At 43.5% G+C, this 25576-nt stretch overlaps 2 protein-coding genes across 2 annotated transcripts; both read left to right on the top strand.

The window, feature by feature from the left end:
* Positions 1-3933: 3933 nt before the first annotated feature.
* LOC106722637 (olfactory receptor 8S1-like) lies at positions 3934-4869 on the top strand. Its single transcript, XM_014523638.1, has one exon. The coding sequence runs from the start codon at positions 3934-3936 to the stop codon at positions 4867-4869; it is 936 nt and encodes a 311-aa protein (XP_014379124.1).
* A 10189-nt stretch (positions 4870-15058) lies between these two features.
* LOC106722638 (olfactory receptor 8S1-like) lies at positions 15059-15994 on the top strand. The gene has a single exon (XM_014523639.1). It carries the CDS (start codon positions 15059-15061, stop codon positions 15992-15994), a length of 936 nt encoding a protein of 311 aa, XP_014379125.1.
* The last annotated feature ends 9582 nt before the right edge of the window (positions 15995-25576 follow it).

Below are 25576 nucleotides of genomic sequence, written 5' to 3' on the forward strand. Positions count from 1 at the left end.
AGGCAGAGCAAGGATCGGGGGGGGCAGGCGGGGGTCGGGTCGGTCAGAGCAGGGATGTTCAGTACTTATGTGAGCAATTACATACCCGTGTTGTACACGAATTGCAGTTCATGAATTGTGCAATAATGGCAGTTATGAATCTGGACACCACTTGGCTGCATAAAGTGAAAAAAGATTTGCCTGTAGCCACCAAAAAGATACAGTTCACAAGAGCCAGATATTGAATCAAACATCTAAAATAGTCAGTAGAAAGTTCTGAAGAGAATAGCATACTTGGAATGCCCTTTAGGTGTGGGGCCAGGTTCTCTAATTGCCTAAATGAGTACTAACAAAATGAAGGATCTCAGGTCTCACGGTTCTTGAACAAAGACTCCGATCTCAGTCTTCAGCTGTGCAGAAGATGTATGGCAATGTCACCCATGAGGAGCAGAATTAGTTGTTCTGGATATCATGTGAATGGAATTGCAGGATGCATAGCTTGAGTCAGGATATTAAGTTTTAAAATAGGCAAGCAGTTTAGGAGCACTTTCCTGTTTCCCATTGGTTAACATGGGTCACATCCCACCTCTCTGAATCACTCTTCAAAGGCTCCTAAGTGTCAATATTTCTTGTATAAGATTAATATGGGCCTAACCTCCCCAGTCTAGACCAGCTGCCTAACATTTGAGAGCTGTAATGCCTCAGTGGTGGTGCCCATATGACCAATCTGGACTATTCTCCAGGCATGGTAATAGACCCAAAGTACTATGCCACACACTACCAAATGGTTAGTTTTTACTTGCTATGACAAAAGCCCTAAGATGCCATGTCATAGATTATTGATACTGATTACTGAAAATGGGGGTCCAACAAAAAAGAGAAGGGGCCAGTTATGTTAAGATGAAAGAAAAATCCAAACCTGACATTCCCTTGAAATGCTGGGTCAGGTTTTTTTATTGTGTTTTTTTTTTCCTTTCTGGCTAAACTGGGCTCTGTGGTGGCTTTACAATCACACCTATTTGGAACGGTTCCTTTTCTTTTAATCTAACTCATAGACAGGGATGCTAATCACCTCAGGTCCAGGCCCCAAAGGAACAAACATTATTCTTAAGAACTAATTGGCCACATTGGCATTAGAAAAAAATCCAGCTGGTGACAGAAGTGATATAAATACATCAGATTTATTTCTGCTCTGAATGTCTCCCACCAACAAGGTACAAGATACTCTTGTTCAGCAAAGCAATAGTAAGTTACCCTATATAAAATAATTCAAATATAAAATGCATGTGTATGCTCACTCTTGCTCACTCTCTCTCCCTCTCTCTCACAGAATAAATGAACGCAGTATGAAGCATTAACATCTTAAATTTACAGGAATTTTGTTTCCACTCTTCGGTGAGTTTCTCCTATTTTATTCTACATCATATGTAATACTCATTTTAAAATTATATTGTAAATGCAGTCATGGGGAGTTCAGTGTGTCCAGCATCCTCCCCAGTGGCTTAAAAAAATGCGATTTTCTGAGGGAGCAAAAAAGAATGAGGTGCTTATAGAGGGGATTTTTGACTTTCCATGAGGTTATACAGTGTGGGGCCAAAGAATCTCTGAGAAGAAAGGTCAAAGTAGTTTTTGTTTTTTTATATCATTTGCCACATTCCTCCAAACAGAAAGGAAATGCAGGAGCCCACCGTTTTCTCTCAGTAATTTTTTTTTTTTATAATTTTTACCTAAAAATTCTACTCTTCAATTGTCTCCTTCATGGACCCTGATCTTGATTTATTTTCTGGCCAAGGAGTGAACTGTTGCTCCTTAATGAGATTTTTTTTTTGGAAGTTCCAGCACATCTCTTCTTTACCATACCAAGCCATTGTACTTTTTTCCTCATAAAACACACCATATCTCCTAAGTACTGTTTTCTGGAAGTTCCATTGATGCGTTTATATGCAAGCTATGTCTGTTTATAGGATGTTAAGATGATTAATGTCTACTCTGATGTGCAATAAGTGTATCCACACTGTTTTAGACTATTCAGTGAAAAAAGGAACCCTTCACTGTGGCCAACAGTGGTAGAGATAGATTTTAATTTCGCCTACACATAAAAGGACTTTCAACCTCCAGGAGGATCATGAAGTAGGAGTGGAGTGTTTTGCAGCAGAGATGGTCCAGGAAATATCTGAGAAGCAAGGCTTTTTTGTGATATCTATGATTGGGTTATGAGTTGTGAGAGCTGTTGGAAATACATCCAGGTATCAAGTGCCCTTATACAGGTTACTTGATGACCAAAATGTCATCCAACACCTCTCCAGATATTATGACTGGTTGAAAAAAAGATATTGCAAGATTGCCATACTTCTGGGAGAATCTTGCCATACCAGAGAGCAGCAGAGACTGATCAGGGAGTGATTAATTTCATGTTTCATTCAAGAAAATCACTGAAGTCTAGGATACAGTGGATACTTCTTCTACAGAGTCCAGCAATTTGTACTGTTTCAGACTTGAAAATAAAGGATTCAATACGGTAAAATCAACCTAATATTCACACTCCCCCAAAAAGAACAAAGTGAGGAAAGGCAAGCTGGAAAGGTGAATAGCTTCTAGCTCTGTCTACTTAGTCAGAGAAAAGCATTTCAGAGTCAAATATGTGCGACTAAAACTGTCCTGTACATGCCTCTCATTTTTTGCACCATTGGATGATGGGAATAGGAGCAGAAACCCAGATGCCTCTCTCTTTTACAGCTGTATCCATTTCAGTGATCCATTATCTTTCAGGCTCCCTACCATCCTGGGACAAAAGATTTTCCTTCTTTTATGCCTAAATGAACCAGCTTCAAAACAAGGGTGCTTGTTTCAAAATCCACCTCCACAACAGGGACAAAAATATTGGTCCCTCCACCCCCTAGACTAGTCTCATAATGATTCAGCAATTGTGTTCCCGATGTAGGAAAACCCCAACTATTTGCTTGATATCAGGTTTTTTTTCCCCCTCTATGATTAAGCTGTTGGTAACTGCTATGCAGTGATGCACCTACCTGGAAAACCCTATCTTGCCTGCCAGGGGAATTTTAAAAGTGACATTTATACAGATACATTTGGACATAGAAGCAATTCTTAGAGAAGTTAAACTGAAATTGACTTTCATCTTCATATTCAGATTAAAATTTGGTGCTCACTTGTCATGTAGAGGCTGTAATCAGATGTCTTTGGGTAGTCCAGGGGGAAATTAAGTCCTGCAAGAGGTAGCTCTGTTAGGAAATGTACTTGGTGGAATGTGAAAATCATTGGAAGTGTTTGGGGGTTTTTTTGTTTTTTTTAAATATAGGAAGAGTTTGTGAAAAGATGGAAAGATATTTTTAAATGCTGTAAAACTGTAGTGGATAGAAATAGTCCATTAATTTGCAAGGCCAATATTAATGAAATAGTGGCTACTTAATCTCAAAACTTTGACTAAAATTATCTACTGAAACAGGTATGGTTTAGATACTCTGAAGATGTGTCCTGTGAAATTCTCCAAGGGGGTGTGTACACATGCATTTACTACACAGGAAGTTGCTGCACAGTAAGCAGTTTTCAGGCTAATATCTACATGTGTATCATTGATGCTTTAGGTACCTTAACACAGCTCTCTGGGCAACTGTGTCAGGCTACTATGGTCAGGTCAGCACCCTGGACATCCCCGAGTTAAAAAAAAAGTTGTTTACGAAATAAAGAAAAAACAAACCCAGTTTTGAGAAACCTATTTTTTCCCCCCGAGTACTGATAATCTTTTCATCAAAAAACAATTTTTCATTGAAAGATGCTTGGAAACACAGAGGGTTAAACAGAATGACAAAGTTGTCTATATATAGATCCACTTAAAAAATTACCATGAACAAAGTGAAATTCTCCTTTTATGATTAACTCATTTATTTATGTATTCATTCATTTCTTCTTCTAGGTCAAAGTTTTGGTGAACAAATGGCCATGGGGAACCAAACAACTGTCAGCTATTTTGTTCTGTCAGGTGTTTCCAATGACCCACAGCTCCAGCCTTTCCTTTTTCTGCTGTTCCTACTTATATACCTACTAACTGTCATGGGGAATGGGGCCATCATGGTGGTGGTAAGAGCTGATCATCACCTTGACACCCCCATGTATTTTTTCCTATTCCATTTATCATTCCTGGATATATGCTATTCTTCAGTCACAGTCCCAAAGATGCTGCAGAATTTCTTGGTAGAGAAGAAAACCATTTCTGTTCCTGGCTGCATTGCCCAGATTAGCTTAATAATTCTTGTGTCCAGTACAGAGATGCTCATGCTATCAGCAATGGCCTATGATCGATATGCGGACATCTGTGACCCACTGCATTATGGGAGGACCATAAATAAGCAAGTCTGTATTAGTCTGGTGGGGGGTGCATGGCTGATCAGTATATTTCATGCAATAACAAACACTGTTCCTGTGTTACATTTACATTTCTGTGGGCCCAAAGAAGTAAACACTTTTAGCTGTGAGTTTCCATCTCTACTAGAACTGTCCTGCACAGAGACCTTCATCAGTAAAATCACATTTCTCACTTCAGCTGTGCTTGTCAGTTTGGTCTCATTGTCTATCATCCTGGTCTCTTATATTTGGATCATCTCCAACATCCTAAAGATGAGCTCTGCTGAGGGTCGGAGTAAAACCTTCTCCACCTGCAGCTCCCACCTTACTGTAGTTGTTCTGTATTATGGAGCTGGTTTGTTTCGATATCTGAGACCCCATTCTGCCTCTTCTGTGGCTCTTGACAGAGTCTTCTCCATCCAGTACAGTATCTTAACTCCCATGTTAAATCCTATCATCTACAGCCTGAGAAACAAGGAGGTAAAGGCAGCTCTGGGGAATATATTGGGAAAAATTAAAAGCATGTGAATGTATTTCAACATTTGGGAATACTAATAGACTAATGAGAACTGTATCTTAAGATATTCTGATGCGTTGTAACTGGTTGGAATGGACATTTCATTTATCAACAATTAAGGTCTCCCTTAACCATAAGAATTTCTGTACTATCATGGCCATCTTGAATCCAACCTGTTGTAAAGGACTGTAGGAGTAAAGATGCACAAGGGGCATGCAAACTGATGAAATAATCTCTAGCCTAGACTTATGAAATAGTTCTTTTCCTGTGGTTGTTGTGAGTAGTTAGAATGAGTCTTGTGGTTATAGTATTGACTTGAGAAAGGCTAATTCCAGTGCATCTGTTTGTATGCTGAACAAGCATATTCAAAGAGAGAAAGACAGTTTCACCCTGAAATGCACAATAATCTGGAGCCTAAATTCCTCAACAATGAGATGGGAAAAGTAGGTTTCGTTCCCTGTTTCAAATTGGACATGAAGACAGGGTGATGCCTGATGGACCCTAACCCTGCCCCCTTCTCAGGGGAGCTCTCTAACCCCAACACCTTTGGTATGGACTGGGCTCACTATCACTTCCTCTTTTGGATCCTCATTAAAGATGATTGTCCTAGCTCTTGGAGGGGTTGATAGCTGTGAGTCACATATTAGGGCAAGTGCCACTTGTTGTTCTTAAACAATATTTTTTTTTTTAAATCAACTTGAACACTGAATTGTAAAACAAGAAACCTTCCACAGGACCACACTTAACACAATCCAGCCTATTACTTCAATTCACATCTCTGATTCAGTCTCCAAGAGTCTACCTCTTCCCTGACTTCTGTCTAACTGCAAACTAAACATGACTGATTGAGTCTTTCATTGAGAATCGTTAGCCTTAATCTTTGATGATTTTTTTCTCACATTTTTTGAAGGGTAGCTAAGGTGGCTTCTGCCTGAACATGATGGCCGTTGTGATATTATAGTTAGGTACCCTATTCCTTGTTGAGGGATTCAAGTGGATGATTCTTGCCATGGAATCTATTAGACTGTAGGATATTTTAAAGTGGAAAACAAACATTTCTTCCAGAAAGTTACTCCAATATGATAAGAAGGACATCAACTCATGCCCAAGTTTTCTATTAGATGTTAGCTTCAGTGTCAATTATCTTCAGTGTTAAAGATCAAGGTTTATTTCATTTGAATGTGTTTGGTTTCTTTTTACACACATAGATTGTTGCTTTGTGTCTGCCTATTAAGTTACACAGACATTTGGTGCCTGGCATGTTATGTTTGTTAAGGTATTTATGCACTGTATCAGTTCATCTCACATCAAAAATAAAGACAGCCACCCTTTACTGGGCTTATCCATAAAGGACATGGAGATAAACTTCCTTTCCTGTTACTTTTCACAAGGGCCTTGTGTCCACATCCAACCATTGATTTAGACCAGGGGTTGTCAACCAGAGGTGTGTGTACCCCCAGGGGTATCTTTAAAGGTCCCAGGGGGTATGCAGTGGTGGGTGGGGATGGAGCACTGCCACCCTGCACTGCTGCCTCACAGGAGCAGGGCTGAGGAGGGGCAAGAGCAGCAGTGCCCTTCTGTGGGCCACACAAACACAGTGCTGCTGCTGCTCTACCTCTCACTGCTCCCTGCCCCCCGCTCCATGCCCAGCAGCTAGCCACACAAGCCCCACTCCTCATCCAGCTGCACCTCCCCCCCCCCCCCCCCCCCACCCCCAGGCTACACTTATTAAAAAGGGGGATGCTGGGGATACACTTATTAAAAAAAGTTGGCAAGTCCCTGACTTATACCATTGCCAAGTCATGTGTTCACTATGGGTGACATCCTATTAGCTGATGTAGCCATTTAAATCATGCACATAATTGCCTTAAGTGGCTAAATTGGTGTTTTGCGGTCACTATAGACATTCCATTTGCATTCTTTTTAAATTGTTGAAAATTATGTGTATGTGAATGTATTTGACATGAATGAATTGAGTCAAACTGAATGAACTGAGTCTGCTCCATGTTGTAATTAGAACGATCCACAGTCATAGATTTCATAGATTTCATAGACATCAGGGCTGGAAGGGACCTCGGAAGATCATCGAGTCCAGCCCCCTGCCCAAAGGGCAGGAAGTCAGCTGGGGTCATAGGATCCCAGCAAGATAAGCATCCAGTTTCATCTTGAAGGTGTTCAATGAAGGCACTTGAACCACCTCCGGTGGCAGGCTGTTCCAGACCTTGGGGGCTCGGACAGTAAAGAAATTCTTCCTTATGTCCAACCTGAAACGATCTTGAAGTAGTTTGTGACCATTCGACCTCGTCATCCCTTGGGGTGCTCTGGTGAACAAACGTTCCCCCAGATGCTGGTGGTCACCCCTGATAAACTCGTAGGTGGCCATCAGATCACCCCTGAGCCTGCGCTTTTTCAGGCTAAAGAGCCCCAGGGCTCTCAGCCTGTCATCGTAGGGTCTGTTTCCCTGACCTCTGATCATGCGCGTGGCTCTTCTCTGGACTCCCTCAAGCTTCTCCACATCCTTTTTGAATTGTGGAGCCCAAAACTGGACACAGTACTCCAGCTGCGGTCTCACTAAGGCCGAGTATAGGGGGAGAATGACGTCTCGGGATTTGCTTGAGAAGCATCTATGGATGCAAGCCAGCGTTTTGGTCGCTTTACTAGCCGCCGCATTGCATTGCAGGCTCATGTTCATCTTGTGGTCAATGATGACCCCCAAGTCTCTTTCTTCCATAGTGCTAGCCAACATAGCACTGCCGAGCCTATAAGGATGCTGAGGGTTTTTTTTCCCAAGGTGGAGAACCTTGCATTTATCGGCGTTGAACACCATCAGATTCTCGCCCGCCCACTTGCTGAGCCTGTCCAGGTCAGCCTGGATGACCTGCCTGTCTTCTGGTGTGGATGCTTTGCCCCAAAGTTTGGTGTCATCGGTGAACTTGGCCAGTCCGCTTCTGACTCCAGTGTCCACATCATTAATGAAGATGTCACCTCACTGTCATGTGTATTACTTCCCTACTCATTTCAATGTGGCTATGGGGGTGCTTTATCCAAATGTCATTGAATGAGCTTTATGTATAGTATCCTACAGACATTTTGAAATGCACATGGGCTCAATACACATGATGGGGAACCATTTTAAATAGAGTGGCTGTCCAGGAACCGCTGTAATTAAAATGCACCCCCCAACTCCAGATCACATGTATAGGCAGCCTTAGGTTCATTTCTATGCATCACCATTATGCTCAGTATAGCTCCTATGCCTTGCCAACTCCCTAGAGGATGTAAATATCATGTCCCGTTACCTGTTGAAAACATTATCGTGTATGGGTCTTGCATGGCAGATTCTTATGAAGCACATAAAATCAGACATTGAAGGGGATGTTAAAGAATTTTGTGGCAGCAGAACTCTGCAAATGGGATACACTTTTGCCCTATTTTCAGTTTAGGATTTGGTAGGTTCCCCAAACCTATGACTTATCCCCTTGTGACCTCCTTTATGGGAAGCAAATGCAGAGTATATTAGACCTCCATCAGGGGTCGAGGCAAACACAGGAACTGAAACCCTGAAATATAGTACAGTATGTTCTCTAATTTTGGGAATGACTGGATCTTGTAGGAACATTTAACCAGGAGAATCTCTACATCATGCAATACACTCAGAAGCAACGGTATGGGAATGCCCAACTTTAGGTATATCCTCTAGGGGATCAGGTCCTGTTATATCTTCTCAGTGGAAGTATGTTGTTAGCCATATGTCAGGGGTCCTATGGGGTGATGAGATGAGTTGGGGAGGTGAATTACAAAGTTTACCTAGTAGAGAGGTATTATGGAACTTGGATAGATCACATAAATCTCCTGAAATGGTGGAGGACTTGAAAAACCGTCAATGCCTCAGTGTGCATGTCTACATGTGCACATTTACTGCACAGTAACCAAAACTACTGTGCAATATGGGTGTACATCTACATGTGCACCCCTGTACTGTGCAATAAATATGTTGATTTACGGTGACTTAAGCGTAAATTTGATACCTACAACATGCAGGTTACAAATTTAAGTCTGATTAGTTACTGCATAGTAACTCACATGTAGTAACACTGTGTGTGTGACTAACTTGGGACTAGCTTTAGTCCCAAATCAGCCCACATGCAGTGTTAATACGCTTTAATGCCTACATGTGTAGATGCCAGCCTATTCCAATTTACTGTGCAGTAAATTACTGTGCAGTAAATTTAAGCCAGCATAAACACACTTGTAGACAAACCCGGTCTGTCTTTTTTACAGTTGAAAAGGTTCCCTAGCTTAATTACTGTATGGGTGTACTCCATGACAGTAAACACTTTCTTTTAAAAATAAATAACATCAGAAGTCAGAGATGTATCATCATCAGGAAGTCCCTAAACAGTCTTGCGTTACTAAGCCCCAAATTCTATTTCACCTCTTAGCTACTTATAGGCAATCCTTTTCTACCCTACTTGAATCTCTCAAAAATTATGAATTGGTCAATTTATATACAACAATTTCATCTTAGTTTTAACATTAAGTTATACAAAGCTTCAGGAAGGAATATAACCTACCTATCTTTTGTATTACTCTCCCCTTCACATTAGTATTTTTTTCAGGAATGCACCGTGGCTAGAATGGTTGAACTTATATGCCTTGAATACAACCTAGGTGCTTCAAAGATGAAATGGAATTTAATCCTACAGGACTTTTTGGTTCCATTATTGAAGAAAAAAGGAAATGTGAAAATGATGTTTCTCTCAGTTCCCATAAGGAAAGGACTTTCCAAGAAAAACCTAGGTGACCAGCTTTTAGGTTTGGGAAGATGGAAAGACACAGTAGGGAGAACAGCTCAGGTGTGTGCCATGTTATCCAGATAACACAAGGTCCCCTGCACAGGGAGTAGCTCAAACTTTGTAAAGAATTCTGGTTTTAAGTGATCCCTACTAGGGGTGTAAGGGGTGAGGCAGGTGAAATGGGCAGAATAGACCATGGAGCTGATAGGAGAATGAGAGGAGAAGAGTAGAAGGCAACGAGGGGTCTAGGATACAGGGAGGGACTGAGAAGCCTGGGCAATGTGGGGGAATTGAGAAAGAGACTGGAGTGAGGTTTGGGTAAATTCTGGGGCCCCGTCAGAATTCATCCAGCCATGGGCTGTGATGTTGTGAGTTACCGTAGGCAGGCTGGGGTCACAAGAGATATCTATTGCAGTCTGAGACAGCAGGATAAGGGGTGAGGCAGAAGCATGGTCAGGGAAGATTGTAGATGAGAACTCATAGGTCCAAACAAAGCTGCGACAGTGACTGTGGCAAGTCTGGGATCAGACAGGAGCAAGGCAGAGGTCCAAGAATCACAAACAAGAGTGCTGTTGATGGGACAAATCCCACAGGAAGTTTTATAGCCCCGTGTCAGGGACCCGCATTTCCCATAGGTTTCTCCTGGTCATCTGACTCCTCATCACTGTCCTCACAGGAGACAGCAGGTTGGGCACTGATTTGTGTCAGAGCAGCTGCCTGGTGATGCTGTGGAGTTTGCCTCTAGCTGCTGACTTGGCTGCTTTAGGTTTGAATCCCAATGACCTTCACAGACTGGAGCTGGAGCCAATTCTTGTGAACTGAATTAGAGAATGAATATGCTGTGGAGCTCTGGGAAGATTGGGATAAGACCTAAGAGATGGGGATGGGAAGACTCTGACTTGGGAAGGAGATAAGGAAGTCAATGTGGTGTCAGGGTCTTAAGAGGTGAGTAGAGAAGGGCAAGACTAAGCAAAGGAGCTACAGGGAGGACAAAAGACAAAAATAAAACACAGACTATAAGAATAGAAATAAAGATTGCCTTTATCCCCTTAAATTTTTTAAAACAGGATTCACAAAATCCAGATACTGAATCAGTCATCTAAAATAGCCAATAGCAAATTCTGAAGATAATGGCATATATGGATTGTCCTTTAGGTGTGGGGCCAGATTCTTTAAGTGCCTAAACTACCACTAATATTAAGTGGGATAAGAAGAGACATGCCCTATCACCCAGGAAATGGGATCTGTGATTTTCAGTTTCTCTTCAACATGAAGGGAATCAAACCCCTTTTATGACCATTGTATTATTACCAACGGATTACTGGCTAAAGTGGTGGAACACACTTACACTGCTCTCACTGGCTGGAGGCATTTGCTGCAAAGAATATGAGTCTTGGGCTAGAAGGAGAGCACACAGGAGCGTTGAAGACTATATAGGCTGGTGCTTATGGCACTCAGCTGGAAGGAAGGAATCGTTGGGTCACTCTTGCTCACAAGTCTGTTTTCTCTTCTTATCCAGGACCTATTTAATTATAATAGAATAGCAAGCGGGGAGGAAAACCCAGGCATCCCCTTTTTGGTTTTGAATATGCAGCACCTCCATCTGTGGTTTAAAGGAAAGGCGTCACAGGCTCAGGCTCCTTCCTTTTTTCAAAATAGGCCATCTCATTCTACAGAAAAAGTGAAGTGTGACACCTTCCAAGTCTATTATAGAGCCTAGTGGAAAGGTCAGTCTTCAGGTATGGAATGCAGAGGATTTGATTTCATAAAATGAAGAAGGACTCAGGTCTCACCAGTCCTGAAGGAAGACCTCAAGCTAAAGCTTATTGTGCAGAAGGTCACAATGGGCTCCAAGCTGAAGCCTCTTGTGCATGGCAATGTCACCCACAAAAATCAGAATTAGGCAATAGACCCAAAGAACTATGACACACACTACCAAATTGTTACAGTTTTTTATCTGCTATGACAAAAGTCCTAAAATGCCATGTCACTTCACTGCAGGTGATCTGTAATAATTCCTTCTTGGATTATTGATAGTGATTATTGGAAATGAGCGTCCAACAAAAAAGGGAAATGGTCTTGCTAGACAGAAATCAGCTTGGCAAGGTAAAGGACTCATTGGAAGATAATACTATCTATTAGGGCTGTGCAAAGCTTTAGTCCCTGATTCGATTCAGTGGAGATGCAGCCCGATTCAATGTCCAAATCTCCAAATCCAAATTGAATCAGAGGACCCTTTAATTTCTCCGAATCTAATCAGAAGACTCCAAATTGATTCACAGAGATTCAGAAAGGTTCAGCAATTCAGACATAGACCCAGCTTTAAATATTTTTTCTACATACGTCTAGGTAGCAGGTAGCTCTTGAATTCTGTGATGCTGGGGCACATGGCATGTCCCACAAGAGCGCAGGGGCCTCCCCAGCATGCTCAGCAGCAGACCCAGAAGTGGACCAGAAGTGCACAGGGGGGGTCCCCTGCACATACCCCCAGCTCGATGACTGGTGCCTCCTGGGTCTGGGGGGGGGACCCAGTGTCCCCCCATGGCTGATCAAGCACATGGAGGGCCCCCCTGCACTCCTGAGGGATGCTCCATGTGCCCCAGCATCTCAGCATTCACAAGCCGCGCTGGTACCTGAAGGTATGTAGAAAAAACATTTAAAGCTGCATCTGTGTCCAAATCACTGATTCTCTGACTGAGCATTGAATCTTCAGATTCAGCCGAATCAAATCAGGGACACTGATCCGAATCAATGAATTGAATCACTGTCCTTGATTTGGGTTGAATTTGAATCCGAATCGAATAGGGCCCATTTTGCACACCCGTACTATCTATCTAAAGATAGATCAGTCTAAAGATATTGAATAATATGTGTCTCAGCTCATACATTTTATGGCCAGCGTTGGTGTGTGCAGCACCACACTAAGGTGGTTACACAGCACCTGATCCAGGAGGTAGCATGAAAGGAGCAGGCACAGAATGATTCACCACAGTACTGTGAAGTGCAATACCATATTTGCAGGCCAATTGTGGTAAGAAGAGAGAAAAGCCCAATCCTGAAACTCTCTTGAGATGTGGGGACAGTTCTTTTCTCCCTAACCAAACTAGTTTTTGTGGTAGATTTACTATCACGCCAATTTGGAACAGTTCCTATTCATTTAATGAAACTTTTAGGCAGGGAAGGGAATTGCCTCTAGACCAGGTCCCAAAGGGAGTAAATATGCTTTCTTAAGAACTAATTGGTCATTTGGGCATCAGAAAAAAATGCAGCTGTTGATATAGAAATGATGTAAGTACATCCAATTTATTTCTGCTTGGGATGTCTCCCACCCATTTGGTAGAAGATTCTCTTGTTCAGCATACCAACAGTCTGTTACCCTATTTAAAATAATTTAGATCTGAGATGTATGTACCTATTCTCTCTCTCTCCTTTCTTTCTTTCATTCTTATAAGATGATGAAGCAGGAACCATTAATTATAGGAGAATGAAGCAGGAACCATTAATATCTCATATTTCCTGGAAACTTACTTCCGCTATTAGGTGAGTTTCTCCTATTGTATTCTATGTAATGTGTGATACTCCTTTTGAAACAATATTGTAAATGTAGTCATTGGGAGTTCAGTGTCTCCAGCCTCCTCTCCAGTGGCTTAAAAACTGTGATTTTCAGAAGGACCAAAAAAAAAAATGAGGTGCTTATTGAGGGAGTTTTGTTTTTGTTTTTTACTTTCCATGAAGTTACACAGAAGCAGAGACTGATCGGGGACAGATTCATGTTGTGTTTAGTTCAAGAAAAATCACTGAAGTCTAGTGTACAATGAATACTGCTTTCATGGAATCTAGCACTATATATTTGAAAATAAAGGAGCCATTATGGTAAAATAAACCTGACATTCACACTCCCCAAAAAAGAGACTAAAACCAAACAGGGAAGCAGGGAATATGTGTAACCTCTGCCTCTGCCTCTGTCAAATCAGCCACAAAAAAGCATTTCAGATTCAAATGTCTGTTATAAGAATGTCCTGTGCATGCCTCTCAGCTTTTGTTCACTGGGTGATGGGAATAGGAGCAGAAAACCAGCTGTCTCCATCTCACTAATCCACCCTCTTTCTAGCTCCTTCCTGTTGGGGCACCACACATTTTTCCTTGTTGGCTGCCCGATGACCAGGTTCAAGAAAATTGTGATTTTCTCAAATCCTGCCTACATGACAGGGACAATAAATTAATCTCTCTATCCCCTAAAACTATGTCCTAATAATTCAGCTGGTCAGCTACTGGGTGAGAAAACCCTTCTCCTCCAGAATAAAACAGTTTTCTTGATGCCAATTTTTCTCTGTTTTCAGTAACTGCTACACAGTGATATGCCTAGCTGGGTAATCTTCTTTCCTGCAAGGGGAATTAGAATCTCAAATATGCATTAATGCTAAAAATGCCACTTATGAAACTACATTTGAGCATATACATATTCTTAGATCAGTTAAAATAAAATGGATTTGGATTCACAGACCTTGAGCTTAGAGGTCACTTCTGCTGCAGACACTATTATAGGACTTTTTCAGGTACTCCAAGGAGAAACTAAGTTCTTCAAGAGGCAGCTCTGTCAGGGAATGTGCTTGTCTGAAGGTGCAGATTACTGGAAGTTGTTTCATTATTAGAAGACTTTGCAAACAACTGGAATGAGTTGCTTTTCTCTGTGACTATGGAGGATAGAAGCCTGCCATTCATTTGCAATGCCCATATTAATGAATTAGTGGCCACTTAATCTCTAAACTGTGACTTAATTTACCTACTGAATTAGCTAGTGCCTAGATGCTCTGGAGCTGTGTTCTGCAAAATACTGAAAATATACCATGTAATGGTTTTGTCACTAAAATACCATTATTGTTTTGGTTTTAGCTTTTTAGTGATGCACTGCTTCTAGCTATACCCCCCCCCCCAAAAAAAGAAGCCCAACCTAACAACAACTCCAAAACAAAACAAAAAGAACCTAATAATCTTCCTTTTTCCCCATCCTTCAATCTATTTCACATTTTCCCCTTCCAGCTATTTAGTTATATCTTTGAGAATACACGGCATTTCCTTAAATTCTATGCCCTGCCATCATCAGATGCGAAGTAGGAGATGGATTTTATTTGGTACAGAGAAGCTTAAGAAATAAATCAAAGAGAAGAATAAACCCAGCAGTTTCAGAAGTCAATTTTATTTTCAATATTTATAGTCTTCTCATCAAAAATTTTTTTTTTTCATTGAAAAGTATTTGGAAACACAGAAGTTTAAACATAATGACAATGTTGTTTATATACAGATCTCTTTACCCATAAACCATGTCCACTGTGTTCATAGAAATTATTTTATTGTTTCATTAATTCATTCACTTCTTCTTGTAGGTCCAAGGTTTGGTGAACAAATGGCCATGGGGAACCTAACGACTGTCAGCTATTTTGTTCTGTCAGGTCTTTCCAATGACCCACAGCTCCAGCCTTTCCTGTTTGTGGTGTTTCTACTAATATACCTTCTAACCGTCATGGGGAATGGGGCTATCATGGTGGTGACAAGAGCAGATTCTCACCTCCACACCCCTATGTATTTTTTCCTATTCCATTTATCCTTTCTGGATATCTGCTATTCTTCAGTTACAGTCCCAGAGATGCTGCACAACTTCATGGTGGATAGGAAAACAATTTATTTCCCTGGCTGCATTTTCCAGATGAGCTTAATTCTCCTGTTGTCCTGTTCAGAAATTTTCATGCTATCAGCAATGGCCTATGATCGATACGCTGCTATCTGTGACCCACTGCATTATGGGGGAACCATGAATAAGCAAGTCCGCATAAGACTAGTGTGTGGTGTATGGCTGATCAGTATCATTCATGCACTGACAAACACTGGTCCTGTGTTACATTTACATTTCTGTGGGCCCAAGGAAGTGAATAATTTCAGTTGTGAGCTCCCATCTCTACTAGAACTGTCCTGCTCAGAGACATTTGTCAGTAAAATTACATTTCTCACTTCAGTTATGATTGTAAGTTTGGTCTCATTCTCTGTCACTCTGGTCTCTTACATCTGCATCATCTCCACCATCTTGAGGATGCGGTCTGCTGAGGGTCGGAGTAAAACCTTCTCTACCTGTAGCTCGCACCTCACTGTGGTTGTTCTGTATTATGGGGCTGGTTTGTTTCGATATCTGAGACCAAGTTCAGCCTCTTCGGTTGTTCTTGACAGACTCTTCTCCATCCAGTACAATATCTTAACTCCCATGTTAAATCCTATTATCTATAGCCTGAGAAACAAGGAGGTAAAGGCAGCTCTGGGGAATACATTGGGGAAAATTCAAAGCATGTAAATGTATTTTAATATGTGGTAATATCAATAGGCTAATGGGAACTAGAGATTAAAATATTCTGATGTTATGTAACTAATTGACACAGGCTTTTAGTCCATCAAGCAATTAAATTCTCCTTTAAGCATAGGAATGTTTGTGCATAAGAATGGCAGTTCACAACTGAAATTGTTCACTTGTTACATAAATGTACAGAGCCTGGGAAGCAAGCTGGAAGAATTGGAAATCCTTACATAGTCCTGGAACTATGATGTGATTGGAATAACAGAGCCTTGATGGGAGCTCGCATGAGTGGAGCACTGACATGGATGGGTACAAACTGTTCAGGAAAGACAGATAGGGGAGAAGAAGATGAGGATTTGCACTTTATGTAAAAGAGTCATATGATTTCTCAGAGCTCTGGTATGAAACTGGATATAGACCCATTGAAAATCTTTGGGTTAAGGTTAGATGGGAGAGCAACAAGGATGATGTTGTAGTGGGTGTCTGCTAAAGAGCACCACACCAGGAAGAAGCAGTGGATGAGGCCTTGTTCAAACAGCTAGCAGAAATTTCCTGATCACAGGCCTTGGTTGTCATGGGGGACTTCAACCACGCTGACATCTGCTGGGAAGGCAATACTGCAATGAACAGGCAATCCAGAAAGTTTTTTGAGACAAGTGTTTGGGACAACTTTCTCGTGCATGTGATGGAGCGGCCAACTAGGGCCAACTAGGGTTCTTTTTGAGTTGCTACTCACAAATGGAATAATTGGTGGGAAATATACTAGTAGACAACTTGGGCAACTGTAACCATGAAATGATAGTGCAGGATCCTGAGGAAAGGAAGGATGGAGAGCAGCAGAGTAAGGGTCCTGGACTTCAAAAAAGAAGACCTTGGCTCACTCAGGGAACTCATGGGCAGGATCCTCTGGGAAGCCAGTCTGAGAGGGAGAGGAGTCCAGGAAAGCTGGCTGTACTTCAAAGAAGCCTTACTGAGAGTGCAGGAACAAACCATCTTGATGTGCAGGAAGACTAGCAAGTATTGCAGAAGACCAGCTTGGCTTAGCAGGGTACTCTTTAGTACAGAAATCACAAAAAGGAAGCTTATAAGAACTGAAATCTTGGACAAATAACTAGAAAAGAATATAAGAACACTGCTTGGCCATGCAGGGATGAAGCCAAGAAGGGCAAAACACAATTGGAGTTGCAGCTAGCAAAGGATGTGAAGGGGAACAGGAACAGTTTCTACAAGTATGTCAGTAAGAAAAGGAGGATCAGGGAAAGTGCGGGTCCCTTACTGCGTTGGGGAGGCAGCCTTGTGACAGAGGATGCAGAAAAGGCTGAAGTGCACAATGCCTTCTTCGCCTCAGTCTTCACAGGCAAGGTCAGATCCCAGACTACTGCACCATGCAACACAGTTTTGGGAGGAGGTGAGCAGACCTCATTGGTGAAAGAACAGGTTACAGACTATTTAGAAAAGCTGGACATATACAAGTCCATGGGACCAGATGGGATGCATCCGAGGGTGCTGAGGGTGGTGGCTGATGAGATTACAGAGCCATTCACCATCATCTTTGAAAACTCCTGGTGATCGGGCGAGGACCTAGATGATTGGAAAAGGGCAAATGTAGTACCATATTTAAAAAACGGGAAAAGGAGGGTCTAAGGAACTACAGACCAGTCAGCTTCACCTCAGTCCCTGGAAAAATCATGGAGCAGATTCTCAAGGAATTCATTTGTAACCACTTGGAGAAGAAAAAAAAAAGATTCAGAACAGCCAGCATGAATTTGCCAGGGACAAGTCACACCTGGCCAACCCGATTGCCTTCTATGATGAGGTGACTGGGTCTGTGGACATGGGGAGACCAGTGGATGCGGTGACCTTGATTTTAGTAAGGCTTTGATACAGTCTCCCACAACATTCTCCCAGGCAAGCTAAGGAAGTATGGACTGCATGAATGGACTGTAAGGTGGATAGAAAACTGCCCACTTCAGAGGATAGTAATCAGAGGGTAGTAACCAACCCAAGTGGGTAGTAATTACTACCTCAGAGGGTAGTAATCAACCCAAAAGATTAGTAATCAATGACTCATTGTCTAGTTAGCAGTCAGTATCTAGTGAAGTGCCCCAGGGGTCAGTCCTGGGGCCAGTTTTGTTCTGTGTCTTCTTCAGTGACCTGGAAGATGGGATGGAGTGCACCCTCAGGAAGTTTGCAGATGACATCAAGATGTGGGGAATAGTAGATATGCTGGAAGGTAGAACTAGGATTCAGATTGACTTAGACAAATTGGAAGATTGAGCCAAAATAAATCTCATGAGGTTCAACAAAGTCAAGTACAAACTCTTGCAATTAGGACAGAACCATCTTATGAACCAGTAGAGGCTGGGGGATGACTAGTTGGACAGCAGCTCTACAGGAAAGGACCTGGGGTTTACAGTTGACAATAAGCTGAATATGAACCAGCAGTGTACCCTTGTTGCCAAGAAAGCTAATGGAATACTGGGCTGCATCAGTAGGAGTGTAGCTAGGAGGTGAAGGGAAGTGATTATCCCCCTCTATTCAGCACTGGTTAGGCCACATCTGGAGTATTGTGTTCAGTTTTTGCCCCCCCCCTCCCCCCACTACAAAAGGAATGTGGATAAATTAGAGTGTGTTCAGCAGAAGGCAGCAAAAACTGTGAGGGGGCTGGGGGACATGACTTATAACTATGAGGAAAGCCTGAGGGAACTAGGCTTATTTATTATAGGGAAGAGGAGACTGAGAGGATTTAATAGCAGCTGTCAACTCCCTGAAGTGGGGTTCAAAAGAGGATCAAGCTGGACTGTTCTCAGTGGTGGCAGATGACAGAACAACAAGTAGCAACAATCTCAAGTTTCAGCACTGGAAGTTTAGGTTAGATATTAGGAAGAATTTTCTCACTAGGGGGGTAGTAAAACACTGGAAACGGTTACCCAGAGAGGTGGTGGAATCTCCATCCTTGGATGTTTTCAAAATCTAACTAGATAAAGCTTTGGCCGGGATGATCTAGCTGGGGATGGTCCTGCATTGATCAGGGTGTTGGACTAGATGACCTCCTGGGGTCTCTTCCAACCTTCATTTTCTTTGATTCTATATTTCTCTATAGTGCCATGACAATATTCAATACAGCCTTTTGTAAAGGCATTGTAGGAGCAGAGATGTATTGAAGGCATGAATGCTGCTGAAGTTATCATAGCCAAGAGTGTATGAAATAGTTCAGCTTTTCTTTTTCCTTTTTTTTCTGGGGAGTGAGAATAAGTGTACCATCTTGTGGCTAGAGCACTGACTTGAGAAAGAGTGATTCCAATGAATCTGTTTTTATGCAAAATTAGCATATTCAACAAGACAGACAGTGAAAGCTTGAGCCTGAAATACTCCATAATCTGGAAGCTAGGTCCTTTAGAGAAGTGGGAAATGTGGGTTTTTGTCCCTGCTTCAGAATTGGACAAAGAAGACAGTAGTGTTCTGCATGAGGAACCCCACCCTTATCAGCTGAGTGCTCTAAACAATTCATATGGAAAGAGCATCACCATCACTTCCTTCTTGGATTTTCATGAAAAATGTTTTACTTACCTCCACGAGAGTTTGACAACTGTGAATCATATATTACATAAGTTACCCCTTGATGTTCTTAAACAAGAGAAATTTAAAAATAAACTTGATCACAAAATTGTGGAACAAGAAGCCTTCCAGAGACTGGATTGTCTGACGTGTGGTCTCATTACTTCAGTTAACATCTCTGATTCGGTATATAAAGTCTAGCTCTGCCCTGACTCCTGCTTGAGTTCATGACAAATGCTCATGGACCAAGTGAAATCTGACTTAAAAGCAGCTGTTAAGGAAGTTTGTAGCATCAGAAACCTTCTAATGGGTTAAATATTTGCCCTATAAATTGTTTGCAATCTGGGAAGTTCCCCAATCCTCAACTGATTTATCCCCTTTTGAACTCCTGTATAGGAAACAAAGGAGTATATTAGACCCCCTTATGGAGGTCTGGTAGACTCAGTGTATGAGACCCCAAAATATAGTTCAATATACTCTTCAACTTTGGGAATTGCTAGAGGCTCACAATCCCATACATTTCTCCTGGTTACCTGACCCCTCATCACCATTCTCGTGGGAGGGACAAGGCTGGGCAGGGACTTGTGTTTAACCAGTTGCTGGGTGGTGCTGTGTACTTTGCCTCTGACTGGGCTGCTTTGGGTTTGAATCCCAGTGGTCCTAATACGACTGCAGCTGGAGCCAAGTAGAGGGATTAGAAGTATGGAGTGTTTTACACTGTGAAGCTAGCATGATTATGACAAAACCTAAGAGAAGGGGCTCGGGGAGACTTTGACTTGGCAAGGAGATGAGGGAATCAGCATAACGTTGGGACTTCAAGCGGTGAGTGGATAAGGCCAGGAATGAGAAAAGAGCTAACAGGAGGAAACGGGAAAAATGGAACATAGACTGTAAGGATAGAAACAGACATTGCCCTTGCCCCCTTAATTTTTTTTATGGCTGCACAAATGCCAGGGGAGCAGACATACATAATCATTGTCATGCCACAAATGGGCAAAGTCACTGGCCACAACAATGGTAGTAATAGGTTGTGCTGTTTTTCATTGGCCAGCATCCGTTTGCTCTGTGAAGGAAGAGGATGGGAAGCTTGGGACTTCCCTCGCTCTCCAGCTGCCTTGGGCAGGTGCTCTGGAGGTTTGAGGACCCAGTCCTGAGGGCCCAGGAATTGCGGTACAGGATTGGGCCCATCAAGTCCCTGGAATGCCTGCCTGGCTGTACCAACCTATGGAGATGTATTCCAGGGAATTTCAGGGCATGTCTCTGTATGGAGAGAAAGCCAGGATTTTCCTACTTATGGAAATTAACTCTGAGATCTTTGGGGTGTTTCTCTCTTCCTTCCTTATGAAGCCCACCCAGGAGGCCTCACCCAGAAGCTTTTTTTAAGATGCTGAAAGCAGTCATAGGAATTGTGTATGCAGGGAGGGAGATAGTAACAGATTTTACAAATAAAGGACTATCATAAAGAGTTGTGAATATGTACATCTTTATTCAGCCCCTGTGTTTGCATTCATCAGTACATTGTGATACAGGCTGTGGTGACATACTTGTTTTCAATCTCCATTTCTTAAATATATTTCTTTTGCTGTAGTTTGTCATAATTTTTTATATGTGTGTCCACCTATGTTCTCTCATGAGTACAGACACTTGTTCTTCTCTATCCCCCAATCTGATCCCTGAATACCTGTCTCCTGCATATATGTTCTGCTCCTGTTCCTCCAGCCTATCTTAGGTTAAAGACAGACATTACTAAATGAGGCAGATCAGCTGTGCCAGGAGGTGTCCTAGTTGTGCTGATCCCCTTCATTGGGAAAACACATATCACCCACTGACCTGCTCATTGATTCTGTGGGACAATGAGCAATATGATCTCCCAGCGCTTGTATGCCCAAGGAATTCCCAAACAGGATCAGGCTCCTGAAGCCCCTGGAACATCTCCCCAGTTTTTCCCTCTTACAGAGACATGCCCCAGGGAATTTAAGGGTGTGTTTTCATCAGGAGGGAAAGCTGGAGTGGTATAACATGCAAGTGGGCAAAATATGGACTGCGGGCCACATCCTCTGAGGGATTCTGTCTGGCTTGCAGCAGGTCTCTCAGTCCTGCTTGGCCTAGGTACAGGGTCATTCCTACTGTCCCCAGGCTCACAGTAGGGCTGGGGTGGTGTAGAGGCCAGACTCCATTTTCCAGCAGCCCTCATGGCAGTGGCTTCTTCTGGCTGCTGCCACCAGTGGACCTGGGCCCACTGCCCAGGCACCACTGCTTATTCACCATGCTACCATTGCTGGGTACAGGACCCATGCAGGTAGGGCACTTGGCCAGCTGGCTGGGATGGGGCTACAGGTGGACAGGCAGCAGTGTCCCAGAGTGAGACAGGTAGGCAGGGCCAGGGAGACCCCAGGGTCTTTGGGTGGCAACAGCATGGAGCCAGGGCTGGAGCAGAGCTACAGTCTGGTCTCTGCACTGCCATGTGAAGGGTGTTGGGTCCCTGGGCAGGGGCATCTGGGGAGCAGATCGTGGCTCTGCCTCAGCCCCAACCTCATGCTGTCACTGACCCAAGATCCAATACATTGTTCCAGATGCAGCTTTCCACCTGCCTCAGACCCCATCCTGTCCTCCCAGCCTCGCACCCTGCCTGCATGGCTCCTGGACAGTCCCCATGGAGGCCTCAGGATTGCTGGGTGGTGACAGCATGGGGCTGGGGCTGAGCCAAAGCTGTGATCTGCTCCCCACATGCCCCTGTGACAGGCACCAGTTCTGCAAGCAGAACACGGCTCTGTCTCAGCCTCACACTGTTGCCCTGAAATCCTGCGGTCTCCCTGGAGACTGGCTTGGAGTCAGGCAGGCAGGGCATGTGGCCAGGCATACAGGACGGCACCAGGGGTAAGCAGGGAACTTTGTCCAGAACCAGGTCTAGGATCTTGTCACAGTGACAGCATGGGGCCAGGGCTGGGGCAGAGCCACAATCTGCTCCCTGCACACTCCTGCCCGTGCAACCAGCACCAATTACAGGGCAATGCTGGGAGCAGGTCATGGTTCTGCCACAGCCCCAGCCCTGTGCTGTCACCTCCCCATGACCCCAGCCTCACACACCAGTTCCACTTCTGAACATTGCTCCCCACCTTCCTGAGGCCCCGTTCTACATAGGGAGCTTTGGTGAGAGGTTGTGCAGAGGGGTGAAGGTGCTTACCCAGCCTGCAACAGCTCAGCACATCTCCCTATGTGGCACACAGGCCAAAATATTTGCCCACCCTTTTTCAAACAGGTCCAAAGCCAGTTGTCTTTCCTGTCATACGTTGGTGTTATGAATGGACAAGAAGGCATGGTTTGATTCAGGTCTTAGGTCTTTCTTTGGGCTGTGTCCCCCTGGCCTTGGCCTGCTGCTTTCTGGATGGACCCCTCCACCAAATGTCTGCTGTCTCAGGACCCTAGGGTCTCAGGCTGCTGCTCCAGCTTTTCCCATCTGGGCTCCTTAACCCATCTCACCCTTTGTAGGCTCTGGGCCCATTGGACTCTGTCTCACCCCTCATGAGCTCTGGGACTCTCGGCTTGAGTTTCACTCTTTCTGGTCTTTGGGTTTGTGCTCTTAATCTTTTCAGTCTCATACCACAATAGTGCTGTTGAAAGCAGTGCTCCCCCCTATGAAAGATTTAGCACCTAAGGTGCCCATTACACCCTTCTCATACATTTGCAATGCATGTTCACATGGGCATGTGCTCCTGAGCATGTGCTGAAGGCTGGGAAAAGCATAGGCATGTTCCAAGGAGAGTATGAGTCATCAGACTGTACCTAGCAATAAGCCTTGCCTACCGGGTTTTTGATGCCAGGTGAGAAGGAAAGTCCTCCTATTTTTTAGCCCAAGAGCCTAGTGGTTAAGGTTCTTGCCCAGAATGCAATAAACTAAGGGTCAAGGTCCTCTGTCACAGAAGGTAGGCTTCACCCTGCATTTCTCTGATTTTGGCTTGCAGTGCTCTAAATTTCAGATCTGAGGTTAGATAGCATCCAGGGAGGGCACCCCCCCATCCCCACATTTGCAGTCACTTGGTTTGAAGACTTATATTCACTTATGTATGCAGAGCCACATCTCTGCCCAGCCAGACAGCAGCCTACGCTGTATACCTAGCAACTACAAATACAGACTCTACATGGGGTAGAAGGGCATGAATTATGAAACAATGGCACTTATGCATATGAGCGCCAAATGGATGGGTAAACTGAAAAAGAATCTGCCATTGGGATCTGGAAAGCAGGATTTATAAAAGCCTGACAAAAAAATGGGACACCTAAATCAGTCAAGAAGAAATGCTGAAGAGAAGGACACACATGGAATGCCTTTAAAGTGTAGGGTCAGATTCTTCAAGTGTCTAAATTATGACTAATACTAAGGGGGAACATAGAAGAGACATATCCTGTTATCCAGGAAATGGGATCTCAGATTTCCAGGCTCGAACTCCTTCTCTGACCACAGCACTGTTATCACCAGGTTATTGTCTAAGGTAATGGAGCACTTTTGCAATCCACCTTCTGGCCTGAGGCATTTGCTGCAAAGAATACAAGTGTCTTGGGCCAGAAAGAAGGCACAGAGAAGGAATCAAGACTGCATAGCCTATTGCTTATGGCAGTTATGAGGTAGGAGTTGATGGGTCAGTGCTGCTCCCAAATCTGTTTTCTGTTCTTTTACAGGGCCTATTTAATTACAATAGACAGGCGGGCCAGGAAACAGGGATAACACCCCAGGCCTCTGCTTTTATCATTGTTGCACTAAAGCAGCACCTCAAGCTGTGGTTTAAAAGAAAGTTCTCAGAGACTCAGGCTCTAACTTCCTTTCTGGCCCTCTCGCCCCTGACTCTTGAATCTTGGCCTGCAAGATAGCTTAGATTCTTCTACAAAAAAGGGTGAAGAATACCACCTCCCAAGTCTCTTATAGAGACTAGTGCAAAGGTCAGTCTGCAGGGGAGGGGAGTAAACGATTTGCTTTCATGAAGGCAAAGAAGTACCCAGAACCTAGGTCTCACACTTCCTAAAGGAAGACTCCAATCTCAAGTGTGTTGTGCAGAAGGTGCATGGCAATGTTACTCATGAGAAGCAGAATTAGGGGCTCTGGAGATCAAGAGACTGGACATTTTAGGGTTGGTCTGTAGTTCAGGAGCACTTCCCTCTTTTCCATTGATTCATATGAGTCACATCCTGCTTCTCTAAATCATTCTTCACGGGCTCCTAAATGTCACTCAATGGTTGTATCAAAGCATAGGTGCCTAAGTTTTGAGAGCTGTAACGCCTTAGTCAAGATGTCACGTGACCAATCTAGAGTGCTTTCCAAGCATAGGTATGGGAAGATCCCTAGGGATTTACAACACATACTAACAAATGACTACAGCGTTTACCTTACATGGCATGCAGTCATGTGGTAGTTTATCACCACATCTATTTGAAACACTTCCTTTTCTTTTAATCAAACTAATAGACAAGGAAGGGAATCACCTCAAGACCAGGTCGCAGAGGTACCAAACATTATTTCTTAAGACCTAATTGACCATCTGGGCATCAGAAAAAATATCTTCAGATGATATAGAAGTGATGTAAGTACATCAGGTTTGTTTCTGCTCTGGATGTCTCCCACCCATTTGGTACAAGAGTCTGCTCCCTACAGGACCGGACCAGTGCAGAATAATCCTCCTTGGAGGTGACTCCCATCCTCCATCCTTTGTAGGCCTTTCTTTTTAGCCTCAGGAGGTCTGCTAGGTCCCTGGAGAGCCAGGGGGGCTGCTATGCACTCTTGCTGCCTTTCCTCTGAGATGGAATAGACTTAGTTTGTGCATTGAGGATCGCTTCCTTGAGGAGCAACCACTCCTCTTGAACTCCCCTCTCCCTGTGGTCACGGTCCCTTAGGGCCTCACTGACAAGCTTCCTGAGCTTGTCAAAGTCAGCTTTCCTGAAGTCAAGGACTTGCGCGTTGCTGACCGACTTGCCAGCTTTTCGGCGGATGGTGAAGGTGATCAGCTCGTGGTCGCTGTCACCCAGCTTCCCATC

Source organism: Alligator sinensis, unplaced genomic scaffold (assembly GCF_000455745.1).
Source record: "Alligator sinensis unplaced genomic scaffold, ASM45574v1 scaffold174_1, whole genome shotgun sequence".
In the NCBI taxonomy this organism is placed as follows: Eukaryota; Metazoa; Chordata; order Crocodylia; family Alligatoridae; genus Alligator; species Alligator sinensis.